Source organism: Haemaphysalis longicornis, unplaced genomic scaffold (genome assembly GCF_048455015.1).
Source record: "Haemaphysalis longicornis isolate Haplotype H1 unplaced genomic scaffold, Haemaphysalis longicornis Haplotype H1 scaffold_7, whole genome shotgun sequence".
NCBI lineage: Eukaryota > Metazoa > Arthropoda > Arachnida > Ixodida > Ixodidae > Haemaphysalis > Haemaphysalis longicornis.
The window spans coordinates 122,511,216-122,530,970 of record NW_027526422.1 but is presented as its reverse complement, the minus strand read 5'-3'; the positions used below and the strand labels follow the sequence as shown (position 1 = coordinate 122,530,970).

Genomic DNA, 19,755 nt, shown 5'->3' with positions numbered 1-19,755 from the left:
CCGCAGGTGTTATCTCTTCTGATAGGGAGAGCGTTCCGAACTAACGTGAACAGCCTAGAATAATCTTCGTTGATCTACAGTGTTCTGGATACAATTCGACTATTCCAGAAACCCTCACGCAGAGCCGATGCCGCGGCATTCGAATGGTCGACGCTCGCCCTCGCACGTCACTTTGTTGACTGTTGCTTCACCGCCTGTATTCTTCTTTGAGTTGTTAGGGGAGCACAAGTTCGCTCCAATAAACTTGTTTCCTTGAAGACAACTGCGTCGTCTTTGGCTTCGGGACAATATTGAAACTTCTGCAACCTGGTGTAGACAAGCCAGAACGATGTTCTACATCACCAGGCAACCCCATACATCATTGCTACTTGCTCCTCTGTTGACGACTTTTAGCTTTATATCGCGTGAACATAACCTTGGGAAAGCTCGTATATTTTCACAAGGAAACTGATTCTGCGAGGTAGAATGTACCAGTTGAAGAAAGGGCAATTTCTGAGCTTCGCGAGGAAATCGTCGTTATCGTGTGAAGGCAGTTTTCCTCTTAGTAACTACAGCATTCTTTCGCATTTGCCCTCACGAAGTGAAGATGAACAATTATTATTTTGTGAGCACCAAAAATAGGTGTGTCTGTTAAATGTAGGTTGATTTTGCTTAGGTTTGGGACTGGGAGGCAGGTATGGGCGGTGCTACTGTTATATAACCCACAGAAAAAATATTGGATATAAAGCTGTGCACATCTTTATATTCGCTGTCATCGTACTTACAATAAATTGACTCGATTGTTTCTCGACGGCACTGCCATAACCACCCCAAAAATATGATTTTAATCATTTAACATTCCTATACAATTTAAGCGCTCACTTATTACGGTGAAAAGTACAGGCAACCACCAGTAAAACGGCAACGTAATGAAACGATTCGCGGAACAGCCCTTACATTTTATTGTTCCGTATGGCAGACCACATAGGACAATGCAGCGTTCTTGGAACTACACTGGCGCCTCACTGACGTCTCAGCAATCTGAAGAATAAGAGGCGCATTGACAGGTTTATTTTGAGGTGTGTGCGCTTGAAGGTTATTCTTGTCTTTTCAGTCGCTCCATTGCGCAGGCAAGGAACAATAAAAAAAAAAACCTTCCGTCAATTCCATGAACAAAGTGTACACATATCCCATCGAATGATGTTCTAAAGCACTGAAATATCAGTATAAGAACTTGGCTCATACTAAGGTAACAAGGCCGGGGTTTGTAGCGAAACTGCACCGCCATGAGGAGGCTCAAGGCTATCGGGCTGCTGTTCGGTCTCCTGGGTATGTCTGTGTCAATTTATTCCTCGGAAATGCAACATAATTGTGACATTCCTTTAATCTGCTCCAGTATTGGACGCCGCAAACACAATAGCGCTCACACAATTTTCTGTCCCGCTTGCGTAGTGTTCTAACTTAGGGCGCAAACTATCCTTAGCGCACTTTCCACTTCCGCGTTTGCTTTTTACTAGGCTGATGTTAATAAGACAATCCGAATGTGTTTTCTTCTCCTGAAGCTGTCTTCTACTCTTTTCTTATTCTGGCGTAGCGGGACACACTTTTTTCGACGTTCAACAACAGAGCGAGCTATGTCATGTATTTCTGGCATCACTTTTAACAATAAGCCATGGCGTATGTCGATGTATATTAACGCAATAATTAGGGAGGCATAGATTATTCAAATTGCAACAGGAACTCTTAAAACAATATTTTGGAGCACACCGCAACTGGAAAGGGCGACTGGTGCGTTATGGAAAGAAGTGCTTCAGAAGAATCGCTGCGAATAGACCTGAATATGTGAATTATTTTTGCTTTCGTTCATGAGAGTACACTCAGTAGTTGTGCGTATGATTCTGTGTTTGCCTTGCGCGCTGGCCTTTATTAGATGTCATTAAAACAATCCGGAACATGGTAATGACGCAAGCGGGGTTGTCGGAAGGAAATCTCGCGTAACAGAGCGAAGTATCTGAGGGTCATTATTCACGCGAGCGCAGTTTAAAGCGTTGTTTTGTGTAAAAAGGCTTCTCTATTTTTAAAGCGATGATTTCTTTTCCAATCAGATCGTGTTTGATGTCCCGCCAGAACGCCATGCAGGAAAGCTAACTTTGTGCAATGGGTTTCACAAAACGAGAATGAGGATCACGGAAGGCACATCATGTGCCTCAAGAAAAAATCGTGCCAATCCACCCCGTTAATGTGGTTGGAAAGCAAAGCTGTAAACGGCACCCTTAACGACTACTCAATCGACGTCACTTCAATTTACTCGCATCGCTCTACGAATAGTAAAAGCAGAGAGAAGTGAAATGCACTTAACCACACCATTCATTACTCCAAAGAGATATTCTTGGTAAGGTTAAATCAATGCATGATGCATGAACGGTGTTTGGTTGAGTTGCACTGGTGTAGCACAAGAGTGGAAACTTTTTTATAAAATTAAAGCTCCAACCCGGTGTTAGACGATCTGACTTCGTCTCTGCGCCGCGCACGGAGGCGACGAGATTTGCGGCAGAGAAGGAGGAGGAGAGGAACAAATACTTTTGTTCAGATTTCTGAACGGCCCAGAGTGCAGCCCTGGGGAGTGATTCCTTCTTCACTGGAGCCCATATGCAGTGCCCGCGGCCGCTGTTCTGTCCACCCGCGGAAGCTTGGTAGGAGAGAGGGCCTGGACAGCATCTCGCATTGCTCTTGTTGGGTAGTTGACGGAAAGAGAGGAGGGTGCTCAGGGCTGAAGTTGTACACCCCGATTATGGGGCGGAGTGTTCCTACTTCTGAGCAAAATGTACATTCAGCGTCGAAGCGATTCGGATGCCTTTAGTGAAGACGCGTAGGCTGTGGGAAGGAGCCCGGATTGTATGAGCCTTAGGGTAGTTTGTTGTTCTCTGGAAAGGTCAGGGTAAGGCGAAGGTACGGTCTGTCTCTGATGGCGATAATGCCGGGTTATCTCCCTGAACGTGACAGGCGGGTGACAGTCCTCGTGCAGCTCCATAGCACGGGAGGTAAAAGCGCAGGCTTGTGGGTGGGCGTATTTGTTGCCCTCCATTGAAGCGTGAAGGGTTGTCCAGATGAGCTAAATGAAACCGTTTGGGAAGTGTTTTCTTTGCACGCGCAGTTCAGGTCAGGACACCCATCCCGACCGATCATTCCAGTAGGCTTGCTGCGAATCTGTGACTACCCTCCAAACCCCTGGTTGAGTGAGAGCCAAGGTGATGGCTGCCTCTTCTGCTGCCGTCATTTCTTGGGTCCTAAGCGAGGTACACGCAAGGAGGTTGGTTCTGGAGGTAGCCACGATGATAGCGTATTGCTGCCTTCGAAGTTTGGAGGCGTTTGTGTAGATAACTGCATGACCCTCACCGAGGGTGGTGTTTAGCGCTTGAGCCCGTGCTTTTCGGTAACCCTCGTCATGTGAGGGGTTCATATTTCTAAGCAAATGGAGCATCATTAGTTTTAGTCACCAATAGTCTGGGAGTACGTCAAGCGGAGTGACATTCCGGGCTGCCCAGCCAATCTGGTGAAGCATGCGGTTACCCGCCGCAGTTCTGAGTCGGACCTTCTGGTTAGAAAGATGGCCTTCTATAATCTCTTCCACCGTGTTGTGGAGCCCCGTGCTAAGGAACCTCTGGGTGGACGCACTCATGAGAAGGCCAATGGCCTTTTCAACCGCCTTTCTAATCATTATATAAAGCATCTCTATGTCTTCCTTGTCGAGAAGACAGGGGGCTGACGTAAGTGACTCTCGAGAGGACAAAAGCTTCAATTAATCGAAAGGTACCGGATTCCTTTAGGCCTCGCTTCTTGGTGGCAACTTGCCTGATCATGTGTATGATTTGAATAATGCTGTTTTTGAGGTGCTGCAAGGAGACGTCACTCTTGGTGTTAGCCTAGAGATGTAGGCCCAGGATCTTGATGCTGTGGCTTGGAGTGATGGCCTGGCCATCAAGGAGAATTTGAATGTATTCCTTGATTTGGCGTGAGGGCGAATGAGAAGGAGCTGTGATTTTTACGTGAATACTGGAGGCCACAGGCTCTAGCACATTGGCATTCTAGAAGTGAGATGCCATGCATTGGTGTGAGCTTCCTTTAATTTTTGTAACTTTTAGCACATGAGCAAGGTGCGCACAGGGCCGTTAGATGGGCGTGAGTGGTCGCTTGACGCTTTCACGTGGCATTCAGCGAGAATGCAGGGGGTAAACCCGTAGATGTGCCTTGTGAGTACACCACCTGCCTTCCTCGTCTGCGCGTGGGCTCGTAGCTAAATCGGTAAGACAACGGGCTCTCGCCTTGTTAGACTATTAGTTCCAGGTTCAATTCCCGGCGGTGACAGTAAATATTTTTATTTGTTCGCTGGAATTTTCTGGTGACACCAACAGTCGCGAAAGAACCCTTGGGGGGTAGAGGTAAAAAGCTTTGCTTTAAAAAAAACATTTCCATTGGTCGGAATTCCAGTGGTCCCTTGCGTTATGAAGGTGATGTCTATCCAATTCCGCGATCCCGACACGGTCAAAGCAGCTTCGCGTTTAAACCATCTTTCCCCTAAGAATGGGGATCTGACCTTTAATGGGTGGAATGCTTTTCCGAGTACCCCCCCAGCCGGGGTAGTCTAACGCTCTGCATTTCCACAAAAATTAAATTTGACAGAAGTAACACCTTTAATCGTTACAATCGCGTACGTGGAGATGATTGGTCACGCAGAATTCTGGGAAACCAAAAAATAAGAAAAGTACAAAAAATAACTTCCTCAAAAATGATCTGACAAAATCACGAATATGTTTCAGTATTAATTGGATTTTCGAAAAAAAATATAATTAGCGAAGTAAACGCATCTCATCGCTATAATGGTATCAAGTAATATCACTGGCGAAACCAACCAAAAAAACTTGAGAAGAAATAAATGATCCAACATCTCTAGTTACTCGTAGCCGTATTTGGCTTTGAATAACCCCCACTCTAGACAAGTGGCATAAGAATGCTACGCATTAGCAGATAATTATTTGTATTTCTGCAGACTTTTTTTCTCAATAACTTGCGAGGTGCTCTCAAAGGAGACCGTTCTTCTTTTAAGGGAAGGGTAATACACCGAGATTTTCCTCAAATCACGCATAAAGAGAGTAATTCCGCACGTCGTTAATGTCCAGAACACCGTACGGTTTAGTAAAGGTCGAAGGGAGCGCTTTCGGCGCACCTCAACGACAATGGTGAAAAGATGTGTGACAGCGAACTTTATTTGCACAAAAAGGTGCTCTCCGTTTCCTCACAGAAAATATTCGCCTCAAGCAAGGCAGTGATGTTTTGGTGCAAAATGAATGTATTACTGATAATATTTTTTTTTTCAGTCGCTCAACGATTTGAGGTGACCCTTGCGAAACGTGAGTATCCTCTTTTATGCTCGCAACAATCGCTCTTTAAAGATAAAAAAATGTTTGTATTTGTGCAAAGTTGGTAGATGAAGGTATTTTTATAAGGCTCGCGACACTTTCAGCGAATTGGCTTGTTATGCCTCACCAAAATGAAGGGAAGATCTTTCGATGCTTTTTATCCGTTTTTCTGCATGTTGGGATACTCCTATAAAGCATAAACTCCTTGGAAAATTCATCAGCAGAGATTATGATTCTTCAAATTATACCTCGTTCAAACGTGTTGAAAATCCGCACATCAAAACATTACTATTTTAATTACTATTGTTCGTGTTTTTCTACGCCAAAATGTCGAGATATGTGTACTATTTATACTCGCGTCGACGGAGCCTTCCTTGTAGAATTAAGTTTTACGAATAGTTGTACCTGCTAGAAAAGGTACGTGGTAAAAAAGCCATTTGATTAACGCAAGGCTTTGAAGACGCTGCACATTTTACCAAAGTGAAATATTATATGATACACCACAACCCACGTTACGTATCCTAAATATACACCTTTACTCTTGTTTTTCGAATGGCATAGTTTTGAATGCATACTTGAATTGCGTTGTTTAAAACACGGAGCCATATTTTCCTCAAGTGGATGGAGTGGCGGTAGTATTTAGACAGACAAATAGCTTATATGTTTCTCATTCTGACTTTCTACGGTCACGGCCACGGTAGACTCTTCTTCTCCCTGTTCGGCCGTGCCTTTCTGACCGGCAGCCGTTGTATCGCCGTACACACAAATTTCCCTTGACCGACATTTTTGCAATTTTCGTAAGCTTAATTGCCTTCGGTGCTTATTTGTTTGCTCGCTCGGCTGCTTTCTTCCGTTCCATTCACCTGCGCTGTAGTTGCGTGCACGGCCATCTCTCCGTACTGCGGAGTTGAAGCTCGCGCTATCGAACGCCTTGGGCATGGGGCGCCTCTTGCTAGGAGACGCTTCCTAATGACAATCTTTTTAATTCCGTGGTGAACGGTTTTTAGTGACGAAAATTGAAGGGTCATTGAACGGCAAAACCTATAAAGCTTTCTCCCTAAAAGCGCAATATTAATCAGACGGTCAAGTGAATAGTTTACGTGGACGCCACTAAATTAAACCATTGTGCCTCTCAAAGATTACTTCGTATGTGTGCCAACAAAATGTTATTTTATTATTTGGGCATTACGCATACAGGGCGAGGAATCACCGTAACTTGCTCCTGCACGAGAGTTTGTGCAGTAAATATGGCCGCGGGTGAAAATGTATGGTGAGGGTGCTCCCTCCAGGCTAAAAAACAGATCGAAAGCGCTAGTCAGGACTTTTACAAAGTAAACTCTGTTCCTCCCTAACCCAAGTGCTTCTAAACCAGGTTTACTCCTAAACCATGTCTCGTTTAATCGGAGGAAGTTTTATAGGCGCTCTTGTTTTACCCAATTTTTACGCATTTACTCAGACGGTAAATTTCACTGCCACAAGTAACTCATTAGTTCGCGTGGCGACACTATGCCTTGCATTGGTATTTAGCTGTGAATCAACATTTTCACGGCATTGTACCTCACAATTCTCATTGTCAGGGTATCAAAATTTCTACCAAAAAGCAACCCACCCCATGCTTATTCTGCTGTTAATCGCCTCTTTAATGCTGGGTATCAGCTCCTACGTCTTGCCAAAGATAGATGTAGTCGCGTACAGTTTCCAAAACTTTGTTACCTACTTTGAAGTGACGCACTTTGCCATGCTGAGTGAACGTTACCTTTGGTTTGTTCGTGTTGATTTTAATCCTGCAACCGTACTGCCGAGCAGAATTCGCACAGCGGGCGCTTGAATTTCCGGTTACTTCTGAGAACAGACAATGTCGTCTGCAAGCCTTAGGTGGCTGAAATATTCCCCATTGATTCGCAGCCCTGTTGTTCTTCGCCTAAGCTTTCTGAACTCACCCTCCAGACAAGCTGTTAAAGATTGCGGAGATATTGTGTCCGCTTGCCGCAATGTAAAAAAAAAACAAAAAATTAAGTATTCCAAAATAAAACACGAAAGAACGTTGAAGATCACCATGTAAATGACTCAAGTGCCCTGAAGATTTGTGCCAAGATATGTGCCAATACAAGGCACAAAATAAATTTACGAATTTCAACAAGCTTAACCACATTTCAAGGTCCCACTCTTATTACCTTCGAAACGCGGTATTACCATTTTAAACAATATTGCTGGTGTTCAAGCAGAACATGCCAATAAAAGCTTGTGGGTATAAAGTTTGATCCGGCCATTTGCGCAGCACCAGCATGCCGGGCCCCACTTCTGTTAGGCGACGATTACATGTTAGTTAGGCCCGTTCTCTTTCAGAGGGATTCGGGTTGAGCATAGCGCGGTGGTCCGTATCAACGTAGGTGACTGCAGCTGCTTTCGGCTGGTCACACTTACGCGCAGATCCAGTAGCTGGCCCCCCGGCCGAACTGGCTTAGCTGCATGCAAAGTAACACGCATAATCGTCACCTAAAAGTGGCAACCACATGGAGCGTTTTACTTGCATATGGCGGGCGTCGGCGTCTCTTAGTGGCGGTGTGAAACGCACGTTGGAGACGACCAAATTCGAAAAAAAGAGCCATTTCGACCAATTAGTCAGTTTTTAGCTACAAAAATTAATGTGGCAGATGTTGGTGTGGAACACTTTGCTCTCCAATGTTTTTTTTGCGTCGGCACGAGCTGATGCCGACGGCCGCCAAGCGCGTTCAAAACGCTCGATGTGGTTGCCGCTTACGCCCGTTCTACGTGGTGCGAATTTGCCGCGCGGATTCGCAGCTGTGCCGCTGCTCGTGCGGCAACACTCTATTCTCGCCACGGTGGCAAATTGGCAGGTATTTGGAAAAGTTGAACTCTTCCTGTGGACGCCGCTTGATATTTGGCAATTTGTCTCAATAATAAAAACAGTAGAATAGATGGTTCGGCCTCTTCAGCGGCGCCGCAGCTGCGAATTCGCAGGGTAAATGAGCACCATGTAAAACGCGCTTAAAGCCCGTTCTACATGGTGAAATTTTCCCTGCGAATTCGCGGATGCGGCACCGCGCCTGCGGGTAAACGACGTTTTTTCGTTGCGGCGGCAAGGTGGCAAATGTTTGGAACAGTCGATCATCCCCCGCGATCGCCGCTCGTGCGGCTCGAGCGGCGTAGAGGAGCTGAACTTGCTGCCAATAGGAATACAGCTAGGGGAATGTCACGGCATTACCATCTGTAGGCCTACCAACCAGGTGGCGTTACTTGTATACGCGTGGTGTAAGCGCGGGCGCATCGAAACACACGCACGCGAGTTCACAACACGATGTCGCGCGCCGTTTTCATCAATGCTTAATTGGTATCCGCGGAAGTGGCGGACATCACAGCAGGGAACAAGTGCAGAAGAACCCAAGAAGAACCGACCGAGGTTAACCGAGGGATGCTAACCGCGCACAACCAGCGAACCCAGGGTTGCTTGCTGTGTTTGTCTTGTGTGCTATGTGGGCGTACATTGATAAATAATTGGCGATTGGTGTATGAAACAGCAGACTCATATTTATTGCAAAACAGTCTGAAACAACTTTCCCAGAAACTAAAACAAAAGATTTTTTATCACAACAAGCTTTGCTCGCGGCAGACTTGATTCAGTCTGCAAACATTGTGCCTTGGAAATGCGATAATCGTTACGTTCGCAGGCCATGTGGAACGACATTTTCAGGCATTGCAAACTTCGCAAATGCGAATGTTCGTTCCACCAAGTTCGCAGACGAAAAACGCACCATGTAGAATGAAATTCTGGTGTTCGCTTACAAGGTGATGGCGCTTACAGTGTCGGTATTTTCGTATGCTTTGTCGTCCCATTTCGCCATACCTGCAAGCGCAGGTGATTTCAGTTGCTACAGTCGAACACGGATATATCGAACTCCAAGGGGATCGCGAAATAGTTCGATATATGAACAATTCGATATAAAAAATATGGGCTCTGAGACCTCACCTGTGGCGGACGACCATTTACCGATCAGCGCATTCAAGAATGACAACTAATTCCGCACTAACGACGCAACAGGATGCTTTATTTGCGCGAAAAGAAATCGATGATCTTGGCCTGCTTCGTCGTCCTGTTTATGGAATTAAAGACGCCGGTCTCGATCTTCTCGAGGATATCCAGGTGCTACAGCCCACTTCTTTCCATGTCGCCGCAACTACGTCGAATGAAGCTGAACACAGCCGCCAATTCAACGGTGGAGTACGATCGTGTAGCCACATCCTCGTCCGGACGATCTTCGCCACTCCAGCTATCAGCCTGGGTTCCAGCAACCGCAGCTACGATATCCTCGTCACCGGCGCTCGCAACAGCCTAAACATTGCTGTCAGCATTCACGAAGTCGCTGGTAGACACTCTGGCTGGAACTGCAGCCGGTAAAAGAGACCACAGCTCGCGAAACGTATCGTCCATGCCCTCTTCGTCGTCGTCGCCGTCTTCGCAAGCTTCCGAAAATTCGGCCGTCACGAAGCCTGCCTTCCGAAAGCAGTTGGCCACGCTCTAGCTTTACGCTGTCCAATGCATCCGTCATCATTTGTATGGCCCCCAGCTGGTCAACTTTAAGCTTGGTGCCCACGCGGAGGTTCATCAAAAGCCTATCGAGGAGTCGTCTCCTGCGCCCAACCTTGAACGACTTAGTCGAGCGGTCGAGCGGCTGCAGCCTGGCTGTTGTGTTCGGAGGCAGAAACTTCAGCTCGATGTGGTCGAACTCGCAGGTGGTTTGGTTTGCCGAGCAGTTATCCATGAGAAGTCAAGCGTGACACTCGGAGGCCCCGGCTTCTGTCCCTGTCGGGTTTCGGCGAAGGCACTAAGCGACCGCGGAAATCGGGGGTGCAGCGACCACCGAAGAGCACCTTCCAGCTCGCGCGGCGTTCGATATACCCAATGTCGTGAAAAATACCGTTCGATTTAAACGTACGAATTCCTATACTTTTACACAGAATTTTCAAGGGGATAATTCATGAGTTCGATATAGACAATAATTCGATATACGCGTGTTCGATATATCCGTGTTCGACTGTATTTGCCACTCAGGCAGTTTTCGGTTTTGACCGGCCATCACGGAAGCTAACCACCCTCCAGCGCTCCGGTGTCTCGCGCAGTAAAAGGACACCTGTCGAGTTTGTGCTGCTCGGTTAAACTTACCGGCTTGCCGCGTAATCGCTTGCAGGAACGTCTTTTTTTCACACGGCTTACCGTTTTTCGCCCAGATACTGTTGTACTTGGGTGTCTCACTCCATAAACGCAATTATCTAGGGCTATCTTCTTCCGTCAGAGTGATTGCAAACGCGCAACGAGGGACGACTATGCCTGATGCCTTGAATTCCTCAAACCCGTTTAGGGTAATTCTGCAGCCCTCTCTGTATCAGATAGCTGAGTCCTACAACTTTGTAGCTAGTAGATGTAATATTAGCTATATTAAGAGCGATGGTGTTTAACCCTGTATCGCATTTTAACCTTTTTTTTTTGGAAATCTTAAATGCTTGCAGGACGTAGTCAAACAACATACCCAGTACTTAGATTAGGGGGTCGCAAAGTACCTAAGCCAAAATTTACTGCTCTATGCCCAGGCGATAACTTGGAAACACGCTCAAAAGATTTTTCTCACCTTCCCCGTCTTGACGTTTTTCCAGTGGCTGTTGGCCGGCTTTACTGCCGTTGCAGCGATGAAAGCTTTGCGATCCCAAGTTTAAAAATACAGCCACAAAAACAAAGCAGAAACGCAAGGCGTATCTGGTGCGACAAGCAAATCACGGAGTCCCGGTCCGTGCTGACGATAACTGTAGCTTTCGCAGTGCTTCCAGACGCGAAGGAAAGAGTGAAAGCGTTTATCGAAAGTGTTGCCGGGTCCCTTTAAGCTGGTGCTGGGCCTGGCAACGTGCAGAGGAAAACTTTGCCAAACGATGATGTCATCGCGCGGGCTCTTCTCGCAGTTCACGTTTGTGCGAGCCTCAAGGGGTAAGCACAGAAAAACTTGTGCTACAGGCGCCGAGTTCTTGAAGCCGGTTGCGGCTCGTTCTAGAGCGTGCTCACGTGGTCCACATAGGAAGAGATGTGAAAGCCTCCGGGGAAAAGAATGCGGGCCTGACATTCATTGGGGACTTTCAACGGCAACTTCGGTCATCCACGCGAGGTGTAACAGTCGAGCATCCGACGAAAGCGGAGGTGGGGCGACAGATGAAGAGCTTCACCCGAAGTGACGCAAGTCAAGAACGGATGCGACCACTTTGGTCCAATCCCGAAACAAATGACTGGCACTGAAAATTAGCCCAGCTTGCGCTTGGGGCGCAAAGCTGGAGAAACAGCAGTGCTGGCGGCCCCACCTGGCTTATTCTGGATTCAAGGAAGTTGTGGCGTGGTTATACTTGGATATTCGGCCAAGTTTTCTGTGCGGTTGTGTTTCGGAAATCCGTCGTTTTCGGCCTGGCGTCGTCGTTACCCCCACTCCAAAGAGCAATGAGCACTCGGTGATTAAAGTATGTGCAATGTACGTGACCTCGTAACTCCTGATCTTCGGCGGCTAGCTGATATTTCACCGCCGCTTCACCGCCGCCATTTTAAGGGTTGGACTGAAGTCGTTGCATTCGTTCTCGAGTAGCGGCGCGGCAGCCTTCGCGCCGTGGTTCCTCTTCGGGAGTGGCGCCTTCTGTCGCAACACCTCTCCTTTTGTCAAATACAGGCGGTTGCACTTTGCATGAATTTCCGAACTTGCCGCTGAAAGTTTTCTATGACTGGAAGTCCCGCGTCGTTTCTATGCAGGCTTCCACATCTCTCCCAAGGTAGACCAGGTTGGCACGCGCTAGAACTGGCGGCAACCGGCTTCGCGAACTCGGTGTTTGTAAAGCGAGCTGTTCTATGCTTTCCACTTCAGGCGCGAACGAACGCGAACTGGCGAGAGGGAGAGCACAGGAGAGATCACGCCACGAATTCTGGACAGAGTGTTTTCGAAAGACGACGTCATAGGCAGGTGAGGCTTGGCTCCACCTGCTCAGCTGCACGAAGGCCGTACCGTGGGGCTCTCGCCTGCAGCGTGTTTTTGTATTTTTTGCTAACGCTTAAAACAGCTCCGCTGTTACGTAGTCGACAAATGTTACACGCAAATAATTGCACGCAGTGTTTGACGTCGCTTGGCAGTTCACCACAAATTATGCTTGCCTATAGGCATGAAAATACAAACTATTGAGTTCGGCTACAGTGAAGATGCCAGTGCCATCAAAAGCTGAAGGCCATTTCGTGAATTCCCACTTGGCTGGTGCATCGACGTACCGACCCGCAGTTCAAAGACACAGTATGTAGGAGATCGGACGACGACTATGACAGCTATCGTCAGAACGTCTCGGCGGATTCCACTAAATAATCGTACTGAATAAACTAAAATAATCGCTCACCCATTGACTCGGAAACGTCAGTGACAATGACCGCTCCCACCAGTAGTGGACGGACGATTCAACAATTTCTATTGGCTGCGTCATGAACAAATCATGACGCAGAAACAATGAGCGTCGTTTAAGTGCGCCGTAAGGCCTTTGCTTTCAAAACTGATGAGAAATTTTTAAACGTGTACGTAGTAAGGAGATGTTTGATACGGTGAATTGTAGCACTCAATTTTTCTGTGAAAGATACGTCAAAAAAATCTTGTCGAGCAATATTCTATCGTACGTGAATCGCGCTAAGTTTATTTACGACAAGCGCCCAATGGTCTTTTTTTTTGCAGCCAAGACTGGAGGCGGTGGGCAGAGTAGCTCTGGTTTCTCACCAAGTGGCACAGGGGGAGCCAGTGCTGCAAGCGGAGTTGGCGAAGACCGAAGTCGCACTTCCTCTGCTAGCACAGCTGCAGCGGGAAGCGCCGGCGGAGCCCGAAGTGCCCCTGGAAGTGGCGGTCTCAGCACCAGTCCTACTGGTCCTTCTAATGACAATGCACCAACCACAGATGATGAGTCAGGTGGCGGATTTGGTGGCATCTTTGGAGGATCATATGGGTCAGGCTCTCAGGGGGGTATTGGCCCGCTGTACCATTGGTTTAACGGGCCTGGTGGCGGCAGTCATCGCTACAGGGGACCTTTTGTGCCTCCGACTGGCTTCCCTTCGCAGAGTGGCTCTTACGGCGTGAGAGGGGGCTTCGGTCAACCGGCAGTATCACCAGGCTTCTTCGGAGAAAGTGGGGAGGGCGGGTTCGGTTCGCTTGGAAATGGTGAATCGAGCGACTTCTGGGGACGACCGGGTTACCAAAATAGACAAGGTGGCCAAAGTGGCCCGAACGTTTTTGGAGGACCCTTTGGACGTGGTAGTTTTGGTAGTTCATCAGGGTTTGGTAACGGGTTTGCTGGATTCGACGGACCCTGGAGCCAGGGAACACCGTCGGGAACGTGGAACGTCGGTGGTTCGAACATTCCAGGTGATGAGGGCTTCTTGTCTGAAAGCAGCGGTTTTGGTAGCGGATACTTGGATGCGCTCTCTGGTCTGTCGGATTTTGGTAATGAAGGAAGTTATTCGGGAGGTGTGGGCCAGGTTAGGGGCTCCCGAAGGACTCGCCGTTTTGGTAAACGGCTTCTCGCATTGTTGCCTGTGCGCTCGCGAAGGAATATTCGATTGTACTTGAAGTATAAGAAACGGGGATTCCGAGGGAGCTTTTTCCAATTTCTCAGGAAACTCAAAACGGGCACACTGAGGGGATTTGCAGGAGACCAAGGTGACAGCTGGGATGGATTCTTTGGAAGTAGTAGTGAGAGATATGGGAGCAACTTCGGGCAGCAAAGATTTAGTCACAGGCCTTCTTTGTGGTCGCAGGGCAGTTACGGAAGTTCATGGGGGCGTGGCGCAGGCTTTGGTGGTGCATTCGGCAATGATAACGATGCATTTTCTCAGCAAGGCTATTAAAATCATAGATGCACTTTTGTGAAACTAGGATGTAAAAACACATGACGCCTGTAAATGGCACCTGGCGGAATAAAAAACTTCCTTCATCTTCTACTTTTTTTTTGAGTTACGAAATAAAAATATTCGCAGAATAAATTTTGCTGATCCAGTTTTTATGCGAAGCAAGTATTGACCTTAGTTTTTATAATCGAATCAGCGGAATATGAAGGCAACCGTTCGGAGACTAAATTTAATAAAAACAGTTAATAGAATCAATGTAGCATAAAATCACTACCGTATTTACGATGTCAATTTTGTTCTACATTATCCTTCATGTTCTATTGCTTTTCTATTCAGGACGGGCAACTAGCGCCGTGATTAAAGCGAATGTTTGTGATCATACCGATTGCAATACAATGTGATAATGCTGGCTGACAGGGCACCTTATCAAAAAAAGCCGTACATTTAAAGTATGTTGAATGCATTTAATGCACGTAATAACTCTGCATTTATTTCGCATTTTTTTCACATTTCATGTGCATTTTAAATACCTTAAAAATATATTGCAAAAGTATCGCCCAAATACATTGGGAGTGAATCGGAAATATATTTTAAATTTATTGAAAATTCACAAAAAATATCATCTCAAATTTATGCAAAATTTGCTAGTAATGCATTTTGATTGCACATAAAATACTGTTCAAAATGTATTAAACTGTGTTTCTAGTGTATCCTAAGTACATGACAGATTTGCAAAAATTTTATTGCAATATACTTTAATCGAACAGACTCAGGGGAAATTCCTTAGATGGAGTAAGTTTCTGTAAAGGAAAGTTTGACATCCACCTAAATGCAGCCGTACGGCAACAAAGGAAAGCTATACAGCTTTGTCAGAAACTTCGCAGATGAAGGATTTGAACCCGGGAGCACCGCTTAATTGGAGCTGTCGCTCTACCAACTGAGCTAGCCAGGAGGCTAGTAGTTAGTAGCGCGAGAGTGAATTGATCAACAACTCGAAGTGAGGACAGGTGTTCACTTCGAGTTGTTGATCAATTTGCTCTCGCGCTACAAACTGCTACCCTCCTGGCTAGCTCAGTTGGTAGAGCGACTGCTCCGGTTAAGCGGTGGTCCCGGGTTCGAATCCTGGACGAGGACGAATTTTTCTTCATCTGCGAAGTTTCTGAGAAAGCTGTATAGCTTTCCTTTGTTGCTGTACGGCTGCATTTAGGTGGATGTGAAACTTTCCTTTACTGCAATATAACTTAGGAGGATTTGTTTACTTTCAAGCCAGAAAATGTTGTTTGGTTGTTTCCAAAAATCTAATAGGCCCTAGGCTAACGATATGCGTGATTCCGTAAAGCTAAACCGGCCCTGGAGTGAATGAGACCAGCAAACGACTGCAAGGAGCAACACATACGCACACACATTGGAATTTAAAGTTTTGTTCATTAGACCTAGCTGAGTGGCCAACATCACCATTGCAATCAGGAACTGGGAATGAATGCCCTTCAGCCACTTCTGTCTCCAGCGTAGATGCAGCACTATGCAGTTGACTCCGCCGTACTTCGTTGTCATGCAGGCGGGTAGTTTCACCAGCAGCTGGAATGAAACAAAAAGGAAAACAAGAAAAAACCTGATTTAAACGCTTCTTTTTGGAGCCAAATGCATGACCAATGAGTACGAATGTTCTTTGATGGCGAATATTTCTTACGTTCCTGTTCAAAATAAAGCATAACAAATATCTGTCACCCCCAAACAATACCGCTTTGAAATAGGTAAACAATGTATGTGGTGTTAAGCATTTTTTATATTGCCATGTGGAATTGCGTCTTCAAGTATATAAGAATGGAAGGCGGGATAGGGGGGAGGGTTATGTTTGCAGGTCATGTAGGATTGAACAATTAGCGGAAATATAGGGAAAAAATGCAGCTCGACATTATTAGGAAGGTTATCCAACATGCAACAGTACTCGTAGCGTCGTGGTACTTGTTTTAGGCGCTAGAGTTATTTATTTAAAAAAAGTAGTAATTATAGTTTTTCGACCATCTTGAACAAACCTGATCTGTGTCCTCACATCAGCTAATAAAATAACATAAGTAGTACTAGTTATAACAATAAATGTCAACATACATTCCGTGCTCGGTATTTCGGCGTCGCCCGTTTCAGCAATAACGTTCTCAAAATATTTCGCAACAAGACATTTGAAAATAGAAGGGCAGAGAGGTAGCAGCAGGCATGCGCACTCAAAAATCTATATGGAGGAGTGACACAGTAATTTCATTTAGAAATAAATAAAAAGGAGAGTTTGCATGACACCTTAGTTACAGGTAGTTATGTGGTAGGCACATAACCGAGACGAATAAACAAGCAAAGCAAAAAAAGTTGGCTTCTGGTTATACATATATTTTATTCTCTTCTCCAGCGCACATCACATGGATTTTTATAATCCTTTCGTCCCACACACAGCTAATGCCGTTATTTATGTAGGCGAATAGCGTAAAATATTTTTGAACGCTGGCTTCTGTAATGTACAGAGGGAAAAAATGTGATGAACACCTGTTGGCGTCAGGGAACAACAACTAAAAAGCAGTGGGTTTATTGAAACTTCACACAACTAAAGCACACTCGTTTAAAACACACCTGAAACGCAAATGAGCAATGGACCTTTTTCTAGTAGCGATCTGGGCATTCACGGGCTGCCGGTCAGCCAGTCTTTGCAGGCGCCTCCGACAAAACAAACAAAAGGGCTCCCCTCAGATTTCTGCTTTGGGAGACGCTATACTCACTAGAGCTGCATGTTTTTTTTTCTTTTGCAACAAATCGTGGTGGGTGTGCTGGAATGTGTTTCCCGTGCCGCTGAAATAGCGCTCCTGTATGACGCGCAGATTCACCGTGCCTGGCGCATGTATGGAACCACGTGTCTCTGACGTCACAGTTGCTACTTAAACCACTGTGAATAGATGGCGAGGCTTAATTTGTTTGCCTGTCGCCTGGACAGCCGTCGCCTCCTTTCTTTTGCTATCACTGAATGGTAGTGCCGGGTGCCGCTACGACAGTGGGTTAGTGCGACATTGTCACAAAAATGGCTTTCTAATGATACGTGCCCACTAGCGGCGCCATGGCGGGCCGCGCGCCGCTTGCCGACGTCGGCAGCCGCTGGAAACCTGTTTCACCCAAGAACGGCCCGTTTTCCTTGCCTCACAGTGAATAGAACGGAGAACTATTTTTGCCGTTCCGCATGCAGCAGAGCGCAAAGACCAATAAGGGATAGCGGTTGTGATGACGTCTCATGCCTGACGACTTGCGCTAATGGGGATGCGCGTTCCTCATAGCGGGAACTTCGACGCGCTCGGGGCAGCAAGCTGGCACCGTCAGAGATAATTAGGCTTGCCACCACGTTAAATATTTGATGGGGGCTTTCACAAGCGGCGCGAATGACATTTTATAGCGCACTTTTGCCCAGATTATAAGCTTCTTTCCAGCACGAGAAACGTAGTTTGCGCCTCGTGCTGCGTTTGCGCGAGCGATTAGAAGCGGTCGCTGAAGCTACCTGCACCGCTTCACGGCCAGCGCCGACGCCAGGTTGCCGCCGCCTTCCGAGCTGGTGGGGCCTCCCGCGATAATGATGATGCTTAGTGGCTTACCCTTTGTAACGGGGTGGCGTTGCACAGCGGCCTTAGTCGCAACGCCACTGTACAATCACCTCGCCAAAAGAAAAACAAACAAAATAAATAAAAATATTGTCAAAATAACAAAAATACTTTTACGAAATTTTTGTGCTAGTCTGACTTTGTTCGCATGTCTTCCCAGGTTGTTCTCTGCTCTTTTCCCACCAACATTCTAACCTTCTTTTACTAACCTCTACTGTTTTCCAGTTCACTCTTCCGCTAACCTTAAAGCCAAGGGCTTCCGGAAGCTGGATGCCTCCATCACTGAGGACTGGACGGATACTTTTGCACTCCGTTACATTATGTCGCATAGAAATTTGGGCTAGTTGGTGATACGACTTAGACATGGCAAAAAGCGCACTAGACGGGGGCAAAAGAAAATACAGTGACACGGGACGAGCGCTAAACATCGACTCAGTTGCTGTTAAGCCGAGCCGGTATTGCAAAGGCCGTAAGAGGAGCGCCGGGGGAGGAGAGGAGAGAGACGGGGCGCGACGCGACGCGACCGGCGGCGGACGCAACACCGCTGGCGGCCAAAGGTAGAGCGCCATGGCGCGGCGACGCTAGTGCCGCTAGTGGGCACGTAGTGGGCACGGCCGGATTCGTGAGGCTGAGGGTAAGCAAAAAATATGAAATTTAAATTTTATTGCGTCGGCATTTTTTGCCAATATCCTAGAGCACAATCTGTGTCATGCCTGGCATTTGCACAATAACGCACAATGGGCGATCAAAGTTAACGCGTGTAGTCATAATAGTGTAAGTGTATACCGTTGGTCGAATGAAATTGAGAAGACTTAAAATAAAAAGAATAAAAAGTTACCTGCTATAAAATAAAAGTGAGAAAAATAAAAGTGAGATTCAAATAAACTATTTATTTGAATCTCACCATGTTCAAGGGTTATATAGAAAGCCCTGTTTGGGTCTGAATTTCTTTGTTGATGTCGAAGACGTGGTTACGGGCGGCTAATATTTTCCCGCGGGTGAAGTTGCCTTTATTTTTAGTATTTCTCAGGGCTTCATATTTATTGAAAACCGCAGAACAGTTCCCGTCACGACCCGCTCCGCGCATTCACGCTGGCCCTGCGCACGGCATACGCGGACCGGCGTAGCACGGAACGAGCAAAAAATGCGGCGCAGATCAGCCGAGGGCGCCACTGGTTCAAATTCAGTGGCGCCGCCATTTCAGCGCACGAGTCAATGCTGGCTTGAGGCGCACCGTGGCACATAAAGTTTTATTTTATGCCTAGCTTTATTGCAGTGATATAGAATAGGGGTAGTGTCCTCACTGCGGAGCGCCCGAACAAGGCGCGCTGAGGCCGACGGCGTCGACTGTTGAGAGTTTCCGCTGGCTCAGCTTGGTGTCGCTTCGGTTCAAACCATGGTAGGGGACCTTCCCGGGCGTTTGTTGATCTGTGTGCTTTCCGGCGTGGTGGTTTGGTGGTTGTGGCGAGTTCAGTCGGCTCTTCTAATATCGTTGCTGGTGCGGGTTTAGTTATTTTGTGTTCATTGAGCTGGAAAGTCCTCAATGTAGCGTGCGGCGCGTATTATTGGCCTGTGAGTCCCCTTCATAAAAGAAACAAGCCCGGTAGTAGGCAGAAACACCGCTACGCGCCGGGCTTCAAAAGCGGCTACGTTCACAAGAAAAGTGGGCCTCAGGTGGCCTTTTTTAGTGAGCCAAAAGAGGCTTCTCGAAGAGAACTTTGGGAGAGGAAACTCCAACCCGCAAATACAGCGCTGGACAACAACTGCGCTGCGTGCGACTTAAACTTCGAGCGGCACCACTGGCGCTCTTTCATCC

The 19,755-nt window shown here is 46.9% G+C and overlaps 1 protein-coding gene across 1 annotated transcript; it reads left to right on the top strand.

Annotated features, from left to right (window-relative positions):
• Window positions 1-1,155: 1,155 nt before the first annotated feature.
• Window positions 1,156-14,445, top strand: LOC144146919 (uncharacterized). Its single transcript, XM_077678882.1, has 3 exons — window positions 1,156-1,308; window positions 5,355-5,387; window positions 13,148-14,445. Exons 1-3 carry the CDS (start codon window positions 1,266-1,268, stop codon window positions 14,308-14,310), a joined length of 1,239 nt encoding a protein of 412 aa, XP_077535008.1. The 5' UTR covers window positions 1,156-1,265; the 3' UTR covers window positions 14,311-14,445.
• The last annotated feature ends 5,310 nt before the right edge of the window (window positions 14,446-19,755 follow it).

Bases quoted from the DNA above. Each gene is read 5' to 3' on its own strand.
- LOC144146919 (XM_077678882.1), top strand. From the start codon at position 1,266: ATGAGGAGGCTCAAGGCTATCGGGCTGCTGTTCGGTCTCCTGG. The intron at 1,309-5,354 runs GTATGTCTGTGT...TTTTTTTTTCAG, and splicing joins GCTGCTGTTCGGTCTCCTGG to TCGCTCAACGATTTGAGGTG. The intron at 5,388-13,147 runs GTGAGTATCCTC...TTTTTTTTGCAG, and splicing joins TGAGGTGACCCTTGCGAAAC to CCAAGACTGGAGGCGGTGGG.